This window comes from Pristis pectinata, chromosome 6, assembly GCF_009764475.1.
Source record: "Pristis pectinata isolate sPriPec2 chromosome 6, sPriPec2.1.pri, whole genome shotgun sequence".
NCBI classification, from domain to species: domain Eukaryota; kingdom Metazoa; phylum Chordata; class Chondrichthyes; order Rhinopristiformes; family Pristidae; genus Pristis; species Pristis pectinata.
The window spans coordinates 60,906,399-60,920,335 of NC_067410.1; the positions used below are offsets into that span (position 1 = coordinate 60,906,399).

Sequence of the window (13,937 nt, forward strand, 5' to 3'; positions counted from 1 at the left end):
GGTTTCTTTAGGTAGCTGGTTCTTCCTGTTGCTAAACACTTGATTTTCCAAATGAGATTTATGTATGGATAACGGAAGTTTAACCTGCAGAGCTGGCCTCAAGTCATCATTCCTTGATGATTGACGCCTTTTACTGCCTCCTCTGCACATTGTAAGCGTGTAAATGTGCTGCTGTGCTATTCAATAAGCTGATTCATGTGAGTGGCACTAGAACTATTTGCTCATGATTCATGATTGAAACTGGAAGAAAACCAATGCCCAAAGCACTGGAAGTTCCATGCTGCACAGGCAGGGTTTGTACCTTCTTTGTATGTGAGATGCAAGGGAGGTCACAGATAGTTAAGAGAATGCAATCCAAACCCAAAGCACGCTAACAGTTGAGAGAGGCTAGAGTCTAGAGTCATAGAGCATAGACCTTCAGCCCACTAAGTCTGCCTCAACCATTAAGCACACATTTAAACTAATCCTTCAACTTGTCAAATTTTATTTTCACTGCATTCCTATCGGCTTTCCCCAGATTCTACCGCTCACCTACACTCTCGGGGCAACTTACAGTGGCAAATTAACCTACCAAACTACACATCTCTGGGATGTGGGAGGAAACTGCAGCACCTGGAGGGAAACCCATGCAGTCACAGGGAGAATGCACAAACTCCACACAGACAGCAGTGGAGGTCAGGATCAAACCCGGCTCTCTCGCACGGTAAGGCAGCGGCTCTGCCAATTGTTCCACTGTTAATAATTTAGAGGTGTGTTATTATTCAATATTCTCTTGCACTCATCTGTTAATGTCATCATCTGCAGATATTGGCTCTCCTTCGGATGTTTTGTTACATTTTGTTATCTCAGCTAACAGAAAAATCTTTAGCAGATGGCAGCAAATCACCTATTTTCCACCTCTTGCCTGAGAAACTGAGTGGCTTGTGCTGTTGGAGATCTATGAATCCATTGCCCAACGCAATCAGTTAACAGAGAGAGCATTAAACGGCCATACAGTATCGGATGCTCTTCTTAGACACAGAGGAAGTCTCTTCTCAAACCTCTCCATCCACTTTCAAAACGTGGTGCCTTCCTGCTGTGAACTCAGCCCCACCTTCAACATCAGTTGCAATAGCATCCCTCACTATGATCAGAAGACACTGTGGTTTGAGTCTTATTCCAGAGACCTGAGCACATAATCCAGTTTGATACCCCAGTGCTGGACTGAGGGAATGCTACTCATGCAGTGGTCCTGCCTTTATGTTAGGGTGAGGGTATCAGTTTGCAGACAATTGCCCCTCTGCTTGTTCTTCTCATCACCCAAGATTAACAGCCTCATTGCTAACTGCCACTTTGATCTGGCCCACATCTTCATTCCCTTAGTCCAATTCCACTTGCCTTTTTGCACCCAAACAGGAGTTATACTGGAAAGTTCAAACAAAAAAAAAATCAGGAGACACAAGAGACTGCAGATGTTGGAATCCGGAGCAACAAATAGAAGCTGGAGGAACTCAGCGGGTCAGTCAGCATCTGTGGAAGGAAATGGACAGTCAACATTTCGGACTGAGACCCTTCATCCGGACTATTTCCCTCCACAGATGCTGCCTGACTCACTGAGTTCCTTGGCTTCTGTTTGTTGCAGGGAAAAAAAACTCAGTTTGTTTAAAAGATGTTGCAGGAGAACTCAAGCTACGTAATTCTGGGGCTGGAACTAATGCTCAGATTGATGGCTTTAATTTATTTTTAAGTCTGTCCCCATTTGTCTGAATTATGTTTAGTATTCAGGGGCTTTTTTTATTGAGGTGGGCAAGTTGAGGAGTTTTGGGACCTAGGGTGCTGGGGCTTTGGTTGTTAGACTCTTAGGGGGTCCTAGGGCCTTGCTTTGGTGTTAAGGTTGAAGTTAGCTAGTGTCCATTCTGTTCCTCTTAAAGGGGAGGTGCTCATTGTGTCATCTAGCTCCATCTTGGAATGTGAATGGCTGGAAGGTACTTATGGAGTCAATGTCAGGAGTGAAGACTCAAGAACGCGAATACTATGCCAGAGTAATATTAAAAGCTCCTTTTGCTCTATTGAGTGGACGTGGTAGATGTGATGGTGTTATTGACACTGAGAGTCTCCTTGGTATTTGCTGCAATTTAACTGTGAAGCAGAGTCCTGAGATCATTATAGGTTCTGCAGAAATGCAAGTCCTTCTTCAGTTTTCAGATGGTTCCGAGATAAGAGGAGAAACGGATAGGAATCCAGGCCTTGCCTCCGCCAATGTTAGGAAACAGAAGCAGAAAGAACCTGCTGTGATACATGTAAAGAAGAGTAGCAAGAGTTGGCCATTTCATTCATTGTCTCATTCAGTAACATCCTGACCAACCCCTTTACCTTCTTCCCACTTTCCTGCATCAATCCCATATCCCTTGATCTCCTTAATATCTGAGAATGTATAGGCCTGTTTCGATTATACTCAGCATCTCAGCCTCCACAGTCCTCTGCAGTGCATTTTGTCGACACTGCGACCACAGTGCGCTGCTGGTGGAAGCAATGAATGTTAAGGGCAGTAGATTTAGTGCCAGTGTCAATTTTCTTGAGAGTTGATGGAGCTGCACTCATCCAGGCAAGTGGAGAATATATCTTCACATTCCTGACTTGTGCCTTGCATATGGTATCAGGAGGTGAGTCACTCACTGTGGGATACCCAGCGTCTGACCGACTCTTGTATTTATGCAGCAGGTCCTCTTGAGTTTCAGGTCAGTGGCGATTCCCAAGAAATTGATGCTGGGTGACTCAATAATATTAATGCTATTGAATAACAAGGGTAGGTGATCAGACTCTCCCTTATTGGAGGTGACCATTGCTTGGCAATGTTTTTGTGGGGCCAACGTTACTTGCCATTTACTTATGGTCCGTCCCCTGAATGCTCGAAGTTTGATATAACTGGCAGCTAGGAATCACCTACAGTTAATCCAAGAATGCTGGGTTCTTTTCCATAGTCAATGCAAATCTTAGCTTTTTACAATGATTGAAAGGTTTGTGGTCACTTTTATTGAGACTGGAATTTTATTTCCAGGTGTTATTTGTACACAGATTCAAATTCTCAAAACTGTCATGATGGGATTTTATCTCATACTCTGTGGATTACTGGTCCAGTAATGTAACCAGTAGACAACTGTGCCCTCAGAAAATTGAGAATCATCAGACAAAAGATTTACGATCCAGAAATGTATTTTACATGATTACACTCTCACAAATCCACTATCAATTCAGCAATTCCCATGCTGATGAACATCCATTTGCAATAAGCTTTAAATATGTCACTGTCTTAATGGAGAAGTCATATACTTAAGCACTATAGTGTCAGATGCTAATACACAGGCTCGCGTTTTATCTTGCTGTAGCCCACTCAAATAACTAAGCTGGGCTGTGTGCTTGCACATAAGTTATATCAGTAATAGATGAGTCCCTTTGGAGGAACAGCAGAACAATTAAAGTACAATTCATTGTTCGGTGTTAACTAATGCATCAGGGAGTATTGGCAACATTTTAATTACCATCAGGCTGGTTTGAAAAGCTTTCAACAAAACAAAAATTAATTGAGGATCATGAAATGTTTTATTATCTACCAATAAAGAGGCCTAGTTTCAAAGACTTTGTAGAGTTCTGATCTTTTATCCAGCACAATAGGTACAATTTTGAAACAATAAACAATCCTTAATGGGAAAAGAGGGATTGTTGGAAATCAGAAAGTACTGGAAATGAGTTCAGGTGTATTCTGTTCCAGTTGGTGTTTTAATGGATAGGCCTATTCTGCTCCTGGGCTTACCCCCACCACACTTTCTTTGCTCAATTCCATCCCCTCTCCTGATTTTTGCTGGTGTAAGGCTCATAGGCTACCAACAACTACCATCCCCCAAGTGGGCTCCACTGAGCTTTGAAAGTCAAAACAATGCTGCAGATGCTGAAACTGTGAAATAAAAACAAAACATGCTGGGAAAACTCAGCAGGTCGGACAGCATCCATGGAATGAGAAACAGAGTTAACGTTTCAGTTCTGAGACCCTGCATCAGAACTGAGAATGAAGGAAACAACTTAGTCTAGGTAGTAGAGAAGGTGGGGGAAAGTGATGGGTGGAACAAGTAGAATTATTCCAATAGAGTGAAGCAATGTGGTCATTCAGTACATTTGACTATGTAATGTGTTGCTCATGTTGTAATGTCTGTATAATGTTTTATAGTCTGGCCTACTGAAACATACTCCGGAAAATAAATGGAAGAAAAGGGCAGATGAGGCTCCTCTTATCTGAAAGCTGGGGCCTCTGACAGTGAAAAACCTCTTCAGTACTGATGTGTCAGCTAAATTACATGGCCAAAGTCTTTGGAATCCGAGTAAGTTGAGAATGCCACTTTGACACTTGTCACATTGTTCCAATCGGAGGTCTGTTCATATTTCTTGGCTTCCCCATTATTGCCAAAACCTTTTAGAAATTTAAGACAGCCATCCTCACTTCAACCAATTGCAGACTGAGATAATCATAGCTGGGCCAATTATTGCCTTACTTTGACCTAGTATGTCTGCCTCTCCAAGCATGTAGACTGCTTCTCTGAAATAGTGTCATTAATCACTAATGTTAACACTAATAGTGTCATTGGTCATCAACACTTTGGAATGCTCTGCCTGAGGAGGTGGTGGAGTCAGGTACTCTCACAACATTTAAGAAACCTTTGGATGAGCACTTGAATCACCAAGGCATCGGAGCTTACGGACCAAGTGCTGGTAAAATGGGATTAGTGTTGATAGGTACCCTATGGTTGGTATGGACATGGTGGGCCAAAGGGTATGCTTCTGTGTTGTACGATTCCATGACCTCAAACAAAATATAGCTGTGGATTTTCATGGCTATTCCTCCAAAGGAAGTTTCTAGCCTCTCCTTCATCTCTCCTTCAAATTGACTATGTTCCGCTGCTAAAATCTAAATATTTATATTACATCACAAATACATTAATAAAATATACAAACCTCTTCAGCTAGAATTGTTGGCAGGAGCCAACCCTAATTAATTTTTGACCAACAATTAAGATGTCCAATCCTATTTTTATTCATTATTTAAAAGGTTGTAATGAATAATGCAAATCAATTCAGCTGCAAGTTTATTGAGGTTACTTCTATGTTACTCTGCTAAACTGCGTGGTCAGAAAAGGCCAAATGAAAATCCATAATGCCAGCCCAGTAAAAGGAATAACTTTTCACCCTTCACAGCAGCCCCGAGAACGCAACCCTTCCACTGGAGAGTTTCCAATTAAAGAGGGAAGTAGAATATTGTGGTTAGTGTACTGGGCACTTGGCTTGCATTCAGTGTTCAAGGGTTCCAGCTGAGATCAGTATGCATGACCATCAATTTAATTCCTTGGCTAGAGCTCAGAGCTGTCTAGAATTTGATCAGAGGACTCGTAGAGATTTCTGAGATAGGAAATAAAACATCTTAAACTATAGGATTTATGCAAGGTCTCAACCCAAAACTTTAACCTTCCCTCTGTCTCCACAGATGCTCCTGACCTACTCAGTTCCACCAACAGCTTGTTGTTTAAACCATAAAATATTGACTTAAAATATCCTCTGACTGGAGCCTTAGAGTGAGTGAAGCAAGATTAAATCTGCATCAACAAACACTCTGGTGGAGGAATTCAGCAGGTCAAGCAGAAAGGGAATCGTTGAAATTTCAGGTCAAAACCCTGCAATCAGGACTGAAATGTTGACAATTCCCTTTTCTCCAGAGATGCTGCTCGACCTGCTGAGTTCTTCCAGTAGAGTGTTAGTTGCTCCAGATTCCAGCATCTACGGTCTCTTGTGCCTCCAAATCTGCATCTCACTCTATTATGTCTCGTATAAAATAACTATTTTCCTTGACTCTCAAGTCTCCTATGAGCTTTGCATTCATCTTTCAGGAGAAGTATGCGTGATGCATTTCATAGTGAAAATATGTACCTTATTGCTCTAGGAATGAACATTGTCACATTGGTTCAAGAGTATATCAATGGTCTCCTCACCCTGTTCCCTTGCAAATCTAGTAAGTCCAACTTTCATTTTTTGTCCCCCTCTGACCAGGCTGTAAGAAGGTACTGTGTTAGAAATAAAGATATCCAAATGACAGGAAGGGGTCTGATTCACTGAGAATCTATAATAGGAGTTAATGAGAAGAGATATATTCTGCACAGAGTCCATGCAGGGAGTTTCTATGAGGCACTGACTTTTCTTTTAACTAGTTCTCATTTTGTGTGTGAAAACAACATAGCATTGCCCCTGTCCTGATGGCTTGAAGGCATTAAAAGTCAACAACAAAGTATAAGACTGGAGTGGTTTATAGGTTCGGTTAGATAAGAGTACAGATTCCCTTCCCATTATACTGAATTATCTGATAAATTTTCCTGATGCTGTCTCATACTTTTGTAGTTTCGTATAATTTCACCATTTAACCACAGCAGGTTTTGAACTTGTTAGCTCTGGGTTGTTATTCCACTGTTACAGTATCCGTTAAAATTTCAGGCTTAAGGACTGTGTTGGCAGGTGCCTGATGAGGCTAGAGTGGCCCTTTGAGACTTAGAACTCCTGCCCTATTTGTGTGGTACTGGTGAGCCACAGGGAACAGTGGCAGGGTTGTGGGGAGGGTGGGGAAGGTGGGCAAAGAATTTGTGTGATGGGATGAGAAGAAGCCAGGGTTCGGGAGGGGTGGGGAGACGTTTTGGGAGTGGGGCAGTAAATGGTAACTGGCAGCTAGCTTTCAATATGGAGATCTCTTCCACCATGTGGCACAACCCTCAGGTCTGTGTAATTTTAAACACTCACCAGCAGCTTCTATGAACCACCATTCATTACACGTAGAGGGCCTGAGTTATAGGGAGATGTTGGGCAGGCTAGGGCTCTATTCCTCGAAGTGTAGGAGAATGGGGGGCGTGACCTTATAGAGGTGTATAAAATCATGAGGGGTATAGATGGCAGACATCTAGCAGACATAGGTTTGAGGTGAGAGGTAAAAGATTTAAAAGGGACTTGAAGGGCAACTGCTTCACGCAGAGGGTGGTGCGTATATGGAATGAGCTGCCAGAGAAAGTGGTTGAAGCAGGTACAATAACAGCATTCAAATGAGATTTGGATAAGTACATGGATAGGAGGGGTTTAGAGGGATATGGGCCAAATGCAGGCAAATAGGACTAGTTTGGTGGGCAGCATGGTCGGCATGGATGAGTTGGACCGAAGGGCGTATTTCTGTGCTGTATTACTCTATGATTCTAGATAGCGAATACAGCAGCTTGATCTCTTGTGCATGCGTGACTTTCCAGTTACTTATTGGTTCAAGGGCCTCTAAGACTGCATTAGGCATCCTCAAGGGAGGTCTGGAAACAATGTGGAATTGGGGTGTGACAGGATGTCCCCAAAATTGCCCCTCCTTGTAAGTGCTTGTACCGTCTAATTTCTAGGCCCACAATATGCCAGAGTGAGATACGAACTCAAGTTTGCTGATCGTGTATCATAACCACTGCCATAGTTCACAATGAGAGGGGTTCAATGCAATGCCATTCTGTACAATAGGAGTGAATGGGAAGGGGTTTGGTCCATTGAAACTCTAAACAAAGAATGAATGGCTAGGGCTGGGTTCTTTAGGATTCTGTACAATGAGAATGAATAGAAAGGCTTGGTTCTTTGAGTTTCTGTACAATGGGCTAAATGGAAAGGGATTTGATTGGTGGCGTGAGGCAAATCCTTGTATTCTGCAGCCTCGTGCAGAGACAGTTACTTTGAATGCTCCTTGCCCACCCATTTCCTTTCCTGAAATGTCCTTAGTAATTCACATTACCACTGCAGGAACATAAATTGGTTAGAAAGGGTGACCTTGTATCTGCAATGATATCACAGCAGATTACCAAACATTACTACTTCGATGTAAATCTCAAACCAAGCATATCTTCAAGGGGCAATTGACAACAAACAAAATTCCACTTAAAATCCTTCCACATCTTTTCAGCAGAGGAAATATTTGCATATTCATGGTCTTTGGTGCATGAGTCATGAGCAGGGGTTCATTGATGCAGAACAACCCAAGAGTAATGCATAAAATGCAGCTATTGTCAGCTATGTGGTGAATTCATTCCCTTCCAGTACGGTGCACAAAAGTTGGTTGTTTTAAGAAAGAGAAGACTGAGGTGGGGATCAAAAGAGTTTTATAACAAGAGCTTAGCAAGAATTTTATGCAGCAGGTGGTTATATTCTGGAATACACTGCCTTAAAGGGTGGTGGGTACAGATTCCATCAAAAGGAAACTTAATAAATACTTGAAACAGAAAAAAAAGGACAGACAATGGAGGAGGTGAACATAGAACAGCACAGCACAGGAACAGTCCCTTCGGCCCACTATGTCTGTGCTGAACACGATGCTGTTAAACTAAATCTCTTCTGAAAGACTAAGTAGATTGCCCATGGAAAGGGGCTAGTGCAGACTGAATGAAATCCTTGATTGTTCAGCAACTTCTGATAAATTACCCTTTTAAAGCACCTCCTGACTCCTGAGCTTGTGATAAGGCCAGGACTGTTCTAGGTTCATGTACATGTGACTAATAAAGAAATCTTATCAATCAGAGACTGAAATGAGTTGATCTCAGCCAGGTTTGGCAGAAGAAAACGTCAGTACCCTTGGTTAGGTTGGAGGTAGGTAGGGGTGTGTGTGTGTGTGTGTGAGTGTGTGTGAGTGTGTGTGAGTGTGTGTGAGTGTGTGTGTGGTGAGTGTGGTGTGAGTGTGAGAGTGTGTGGTGTGTGTGAGAGTGTGTGTGTGTTGTGCGCGTGTGTGTGTGTGAGAGTGTGTGTGGGTGTGTTGGGTGTGTGGGTGTGTGGGTGGTGGGTGGTGGGGTGGTGGGGGGAAGTGGGGAGGGGCTGGTGATGCAGTTATGGTTGGGCAGTGTGAAAGGCAAAATGAGGATGAAGAATCAGGGATCCTCCATGCAGCTTTTATCCTCTTTCTCAAGGTCATGATGAAAGGTAGAAACAAGGCCAAGTTCAGTTGTGAAGTCTCCTTCTGGCAAGCCAGCTGAGCTCCACATTTCCAGGTGAAGTGGCAGAAGATGCACATCCCAGGGTGAACAGGTAATGTTCGTGAATTACCAGTGACGCAGGGAAGGTGTGAAGGATCCTGCATTTTTATCACAACAGAAAGGGAACTTATTTTGGTGCAGCTGAAGCATCACTAAGTTAGTGGGTTCAAAGCCTGCTGTAGGGTAGTTTGTTTGATGCCTATCTAGATCTGGTTGTCTGAAGGTCTTTCGAGATGATATTACCTGAGGGCTATTCTAGAATCAAATTGAGCAGGACCTTTCGAGATCAGATTGCACCAGGCATGTACTAGGTCAGATTGTCCAAGGGTTGTTCCAGGTCAGATGTTTAGAGGCCTGCTCCAGGTCAGATTGTTCAGATCAGATTGCTCGAGGCCCATTTTAGATTAAATTGCTCAAGGTCTGTTCTTGATGAGATTGTTTGAGGCCTGTTTGGCATCAAGGCCTACTTCAGTGTAAGTGGTTCAAGTGCACCCCTGCGTTGGAAGGATGAAGGGCCTCTCTGGGGCTTGAGCAGACCAAAGGAGCTATTCTTCAATCCACACGCTTCCCACATGGTGTACCCCATAACAGATGTCAATGTCATCAAACTAGTGAAGAATCTTTCTGATGTTTCCTCTACCATCTTTGGCCTTCTCCAGATCCCAGCAGACACCTAGAATAGGTTTCTGCAGGAATTCTTCCACTGGAAAGAAGTATATACGTATGAATATGGAGCAAAAGTAGGCAAATTTAGGCCACTAAAGCATGCTCTGCCATTCAGTAAGGTCATGGCTGATCTTACTATTGACATACTTAATGCACCTTACCCACAGAAACATTAGTAACTAATCTGAAGTTTACAACTTGTATCGATACAACAAATATTCTCATGCTTGCCTTTAGGTCATGAGGCTGAGGTACAATGATTGCAAATAGTTAGTAGAGCTACTGTCTCTTAGCTTCAGTGACCTGGGTTCGATCCTGACCTCTGGTGCAATCTTGATGGAGTTTACATTCTCCCTTCAACTGCATGGGTTTCCTCTGGATGCTCCAGTTTCCTCCCACATTGCAAAGATGTGCACGCTGTTGGGTTAAATGGCCATTGAAAAACTGCCCCTACTGTGCAGGCCGAGTGGCAGAATCTGGGGGAAGTTGATGGGAGTGTGGGGAGAATAAAATGGATTAGGGTAGGATTAGTGGACTCAGTGGGCAGAAGGGGCCTGTTTCCGTGCTTTACGACTCTATGACTATGAAATAACAACCTGAATCAGGCAGCCTGGTGAATTATCTCACACCCCTTCAACCAGAGGACCTGTGGGCTGCTATATCATTCCTTGAATGAATTGGATAGCTCATGCAGACCAATCATCAAATCTGGGTACTTTCTAGCTACTTCACCAGTGGAGGAACACAGGGAACTCTGAAGTGAATTGAAAAACAATTCCAGTCATTTCTGGCTTCAGCCAGGATTGCTAGGGTAGCAATGTTCACGAGAGGTGCAGAATGTGACAAACTATCATCTCTCTCCCACGTGATCATCTCATGCTTGAGTTGTCAACACTCAATCCAGACATTGTTCCAACATTCTTGAAAACAAAGGCACTATATAAATAGGCTCCCAAAGGGAGAAGGTTATATGTCATGAAGGAGTTACTTATAATTATGAAGCTGCCATTAGGGAGCTTTGTGTGTAGGCTGAGGGTTAAATTGATACAAGAACTTTTTCTGAACAGTTTCAGCTCACAACATACGACCAGCGAACCCAGTCATAACTAAGTGTCCTCCATTTAAAGTTTGTCACATGTGAACATTGCTGACTGGTCTATCGCTGCACAGTGCAAAGCCAGCTGTATTCAAAAGCAGAAGAAGGTCAGCAAAGGAGAGAAACGGAAAGGAGAGGTAATGAGAATATGTGAGAGACTGAAAGAGAGAGGCAGAGAGTAAAACTGAGAGAAGGAAACAATGAGACAGAAAGTGAAAGAATAAGAAGAGCTGGTGAGACAGAATGAGTGAGACAGAGCCAAAGATACAGGGTGAAGAGAGGAACAGGCAGTGAGAGAGAGTGTGAGATGGAGGTGAAGGAGGGAGCAAGCAGAAAGAGTGAGACAGAGTGTGAGTGGACATGGCAAGGAAGGTAGAAGGCAAGAAAGAAATAGAAGGAAAAAAATGATAGTCAAGGTGAGAAATAAATCAAGTCAGAGAGGGCTGAGACTTTTCCACAGTCAAAGAGAAAAAAAGACAGTGAGAATTGGGAAAAAGAAGAAGAGACATAGAAAGAGAAAGGGAGAATGACCTCACATTCATGAGTGGCATTGAGTGGTGAGCAGAACAATCATACATAGAATGAAAGCTACAGGGAGAGATGGAAGCTGTGGCCACGTTAGAGAGAGACACATGACTCATTGGCTTAAGGTGAGAGAGGAAATATTTAAAAGGGATCCGAGAGGCAACTTCTTCATGCAGGGGATAGTGTATTTATGGAACGAGCGGCCAGAGAAAGTGGTTGAGGCAGGTACAATAACAATATTTAAAAGGCACTTGGACAGGTACATGGACAGGAAAGGTTAGAAGGATCTGGGCCAAACACAGGAAAATGGGACGAGCGTACACGGGCATCTTGGTCAGCATGGACAAAATGGGCCGAAGGGCCTGTTTCCATGTTGTATTACTCTATGACTGTATGAGCAGGTTGGTAGGTTAATTGGTTGTTGTAAATTGCTCTTAACATATAGGTGAGTGACAGAATCAGGAGTAAATTGATGGAATGTGGGAAGAACAAAAAATGGGATTAATATAGGATTAATGTAAATGGGTGGTTGATAGTCGGCACAGAATCGGCGGGCCAAAGGGCCTGTTTCCGTGACGTATGACTCTATGACTGTAGGATAACTTTAGCACAAAAGAATGCACTCTCAGAGAGGCAACTTAAGTCACATGGGGTTCTCCACTTTCAGGGTGATGTACAGCTGGTTGAATTATGAATTAATAACAAAGGTGGTAAATGACAACATTTTGATCAAATTTCTGTTGTTAAGTAAATGGTATGCACTGTGCACATTGATAATATCAACACAAATGAGAAGTCTGACATAGTGAATCCTGACAGGAAGTTGTCCAGACTCCCATTGTCTGATGGGTGGGTTTTGAACAGGAAGTAGGTGTAAACATCTCAAAACATGCCCAGAATCACTTTTTTACACATCATTAATGCATAATAAAATGAGGGTAAATGAATCTTGCCAAATCCAATTTCTAGGATAGAGAGGTCACACGAGATAGAATGAGGGAAAAGCAAGGACAGAGATAGAAACAGAAAGATAGAGAGCACTCAGAGAGAGCAAAAGACACATGGAGATTGAGAGCTCACTGAGAAACAGAGGTAGACAGAAAAGAGCTCAAAAGGTAGAAAGAGAGAGACAGGAATCACTGAAATATGGAGATAAAAAAAGAGTGAGGTTAGAAAGACATAGGATGAAAGAGACAAAGAAACAGAAACAGAGAATGGAAGAGTGAACAAGAGAGAGTGACAGAGACACAGAATGTGGCAGCAACCCATGGAGATCAGTTGGGTATCCATTCGCCACAGGAAGAGATGCTGTTACATAACAATTTCCACAGCCCATTAATTCTCAGATTACTTTTGCCCAACATGTTCAGTTCTCCTTGGTGACTGCTTTACTGGATCCCAGATACCCAGATACTTAGTATGGTTCTTGGGCAGATGTGGGTCTAAACTCTTACCTTGTTAATATACAAGAGCTTGTCGATGACTTGTTTGACCATTGGGTCAGGTCCTCGGACTTTCACTTCTGGGTTGTTGACCTGTTCTTTGAGTCCATTCCCAACGACCCTGTTTGTGTAACTGGAAACAAGAACCAGGCATTAACAATTGCAGTTATATTGTGGCTTGTTTGTTCTCCAGTCTTCAGGCCTTTCTCCTGATGTGTGAAGTCACAGAAGGTTTCTCAGGCTATTAGCAGTCTGACAGACCACAATGGGAACCCTCCTCCCACACCACAACCACCTTTACTCCAGCCAGTTAATCCTATGTTTTGGGAGGTTTCGATAGGCAGCTTCAACCCAGACATTTTGGTTGTCGATCACAACAGTTTGATCCAATTCCTGTTCTCATAATAAATAATACCTGCAGCACACTTTAATAATGTCATCATGTGAGAAATATGACATTGTAGATCACAGCAGGAAGTGTCGGTTCAAATCCCTGATGGAAGGGACTTCAACAGGAAAGTGGGTGTATTCTTTTCAAAGTATGCCCCAAATCACTCCACTCACTGGATTTCAATCCTGCAGTTCCTGAAGTGAAACCACAAAGCCAAAAGCTGATCCTCAATATAGTGTCTTGTCACATCAAAACATCCCAAAGCACCTTGCACAGTGAATTGGCCAGAGTGTGTAGCCTTAATGGTCGTTACATCAGTAAAATCTGCCCCATCCTGTGACAGAATCGCTCCACAAATACCAGTCTGGAGAATGGTCATCTAAATTACGTTTGGTGGGTTTGTTAAAAGAGGAATGCCAGCTTGTTAACCTCCAAGTCTTCTTCAATTTGTGCCACAAGAGATGGAGGGTCCATTTTGTAATCCAGTCGAAATAAGTCACTCCAGACGATTGCTGTCAATTTTGAACAGACGACACACATGATGTATCCCTCTTGCCCTAGAGCGGAGACTTGAATTCCACCCCAAAGGCCCTTCAGCCCACCATGATGCCACCAGGTACCCATTGATATAAATCCACTTACAAGCATTTGGTACATAAGCTCCTATGCTTTGGCAATTCAAGTGTTCATCCAGATATTCTTTAAATATTGTGAACATACCTGTCTCCACCACCCACTCGAGCAGTACATCCCAGACTGCAACGAAGCACTGA

At 43.0% G+C, this 13,937-nt stretch overlaps 1 protein-coding gene across 2 annotated transcripts in view; it reads right to left on the reverse strand.

Annotated features, from left to right (window-relative positions):
* Positions 1 to 13,937, reverse strand: part of gpc5b (glypican 5b) — a 507,172-nt gene that overhangs the window by 179,111 nt on the left and 314,124 nt on the right. For both annotated transcript variants that reach the window (XM_052017859.1, XM_052017858.1), the window contains one exon: positions 12,786 to 12,906. In XM_052017859.1, coding sequence (XP_051873819.1) covers positions 12,786 to 12,906 — 121 coding nt within the window. The remainder of the gene's footprint in view (positions 1 to 12,785; positions 12,907 to 13,937) is intronic.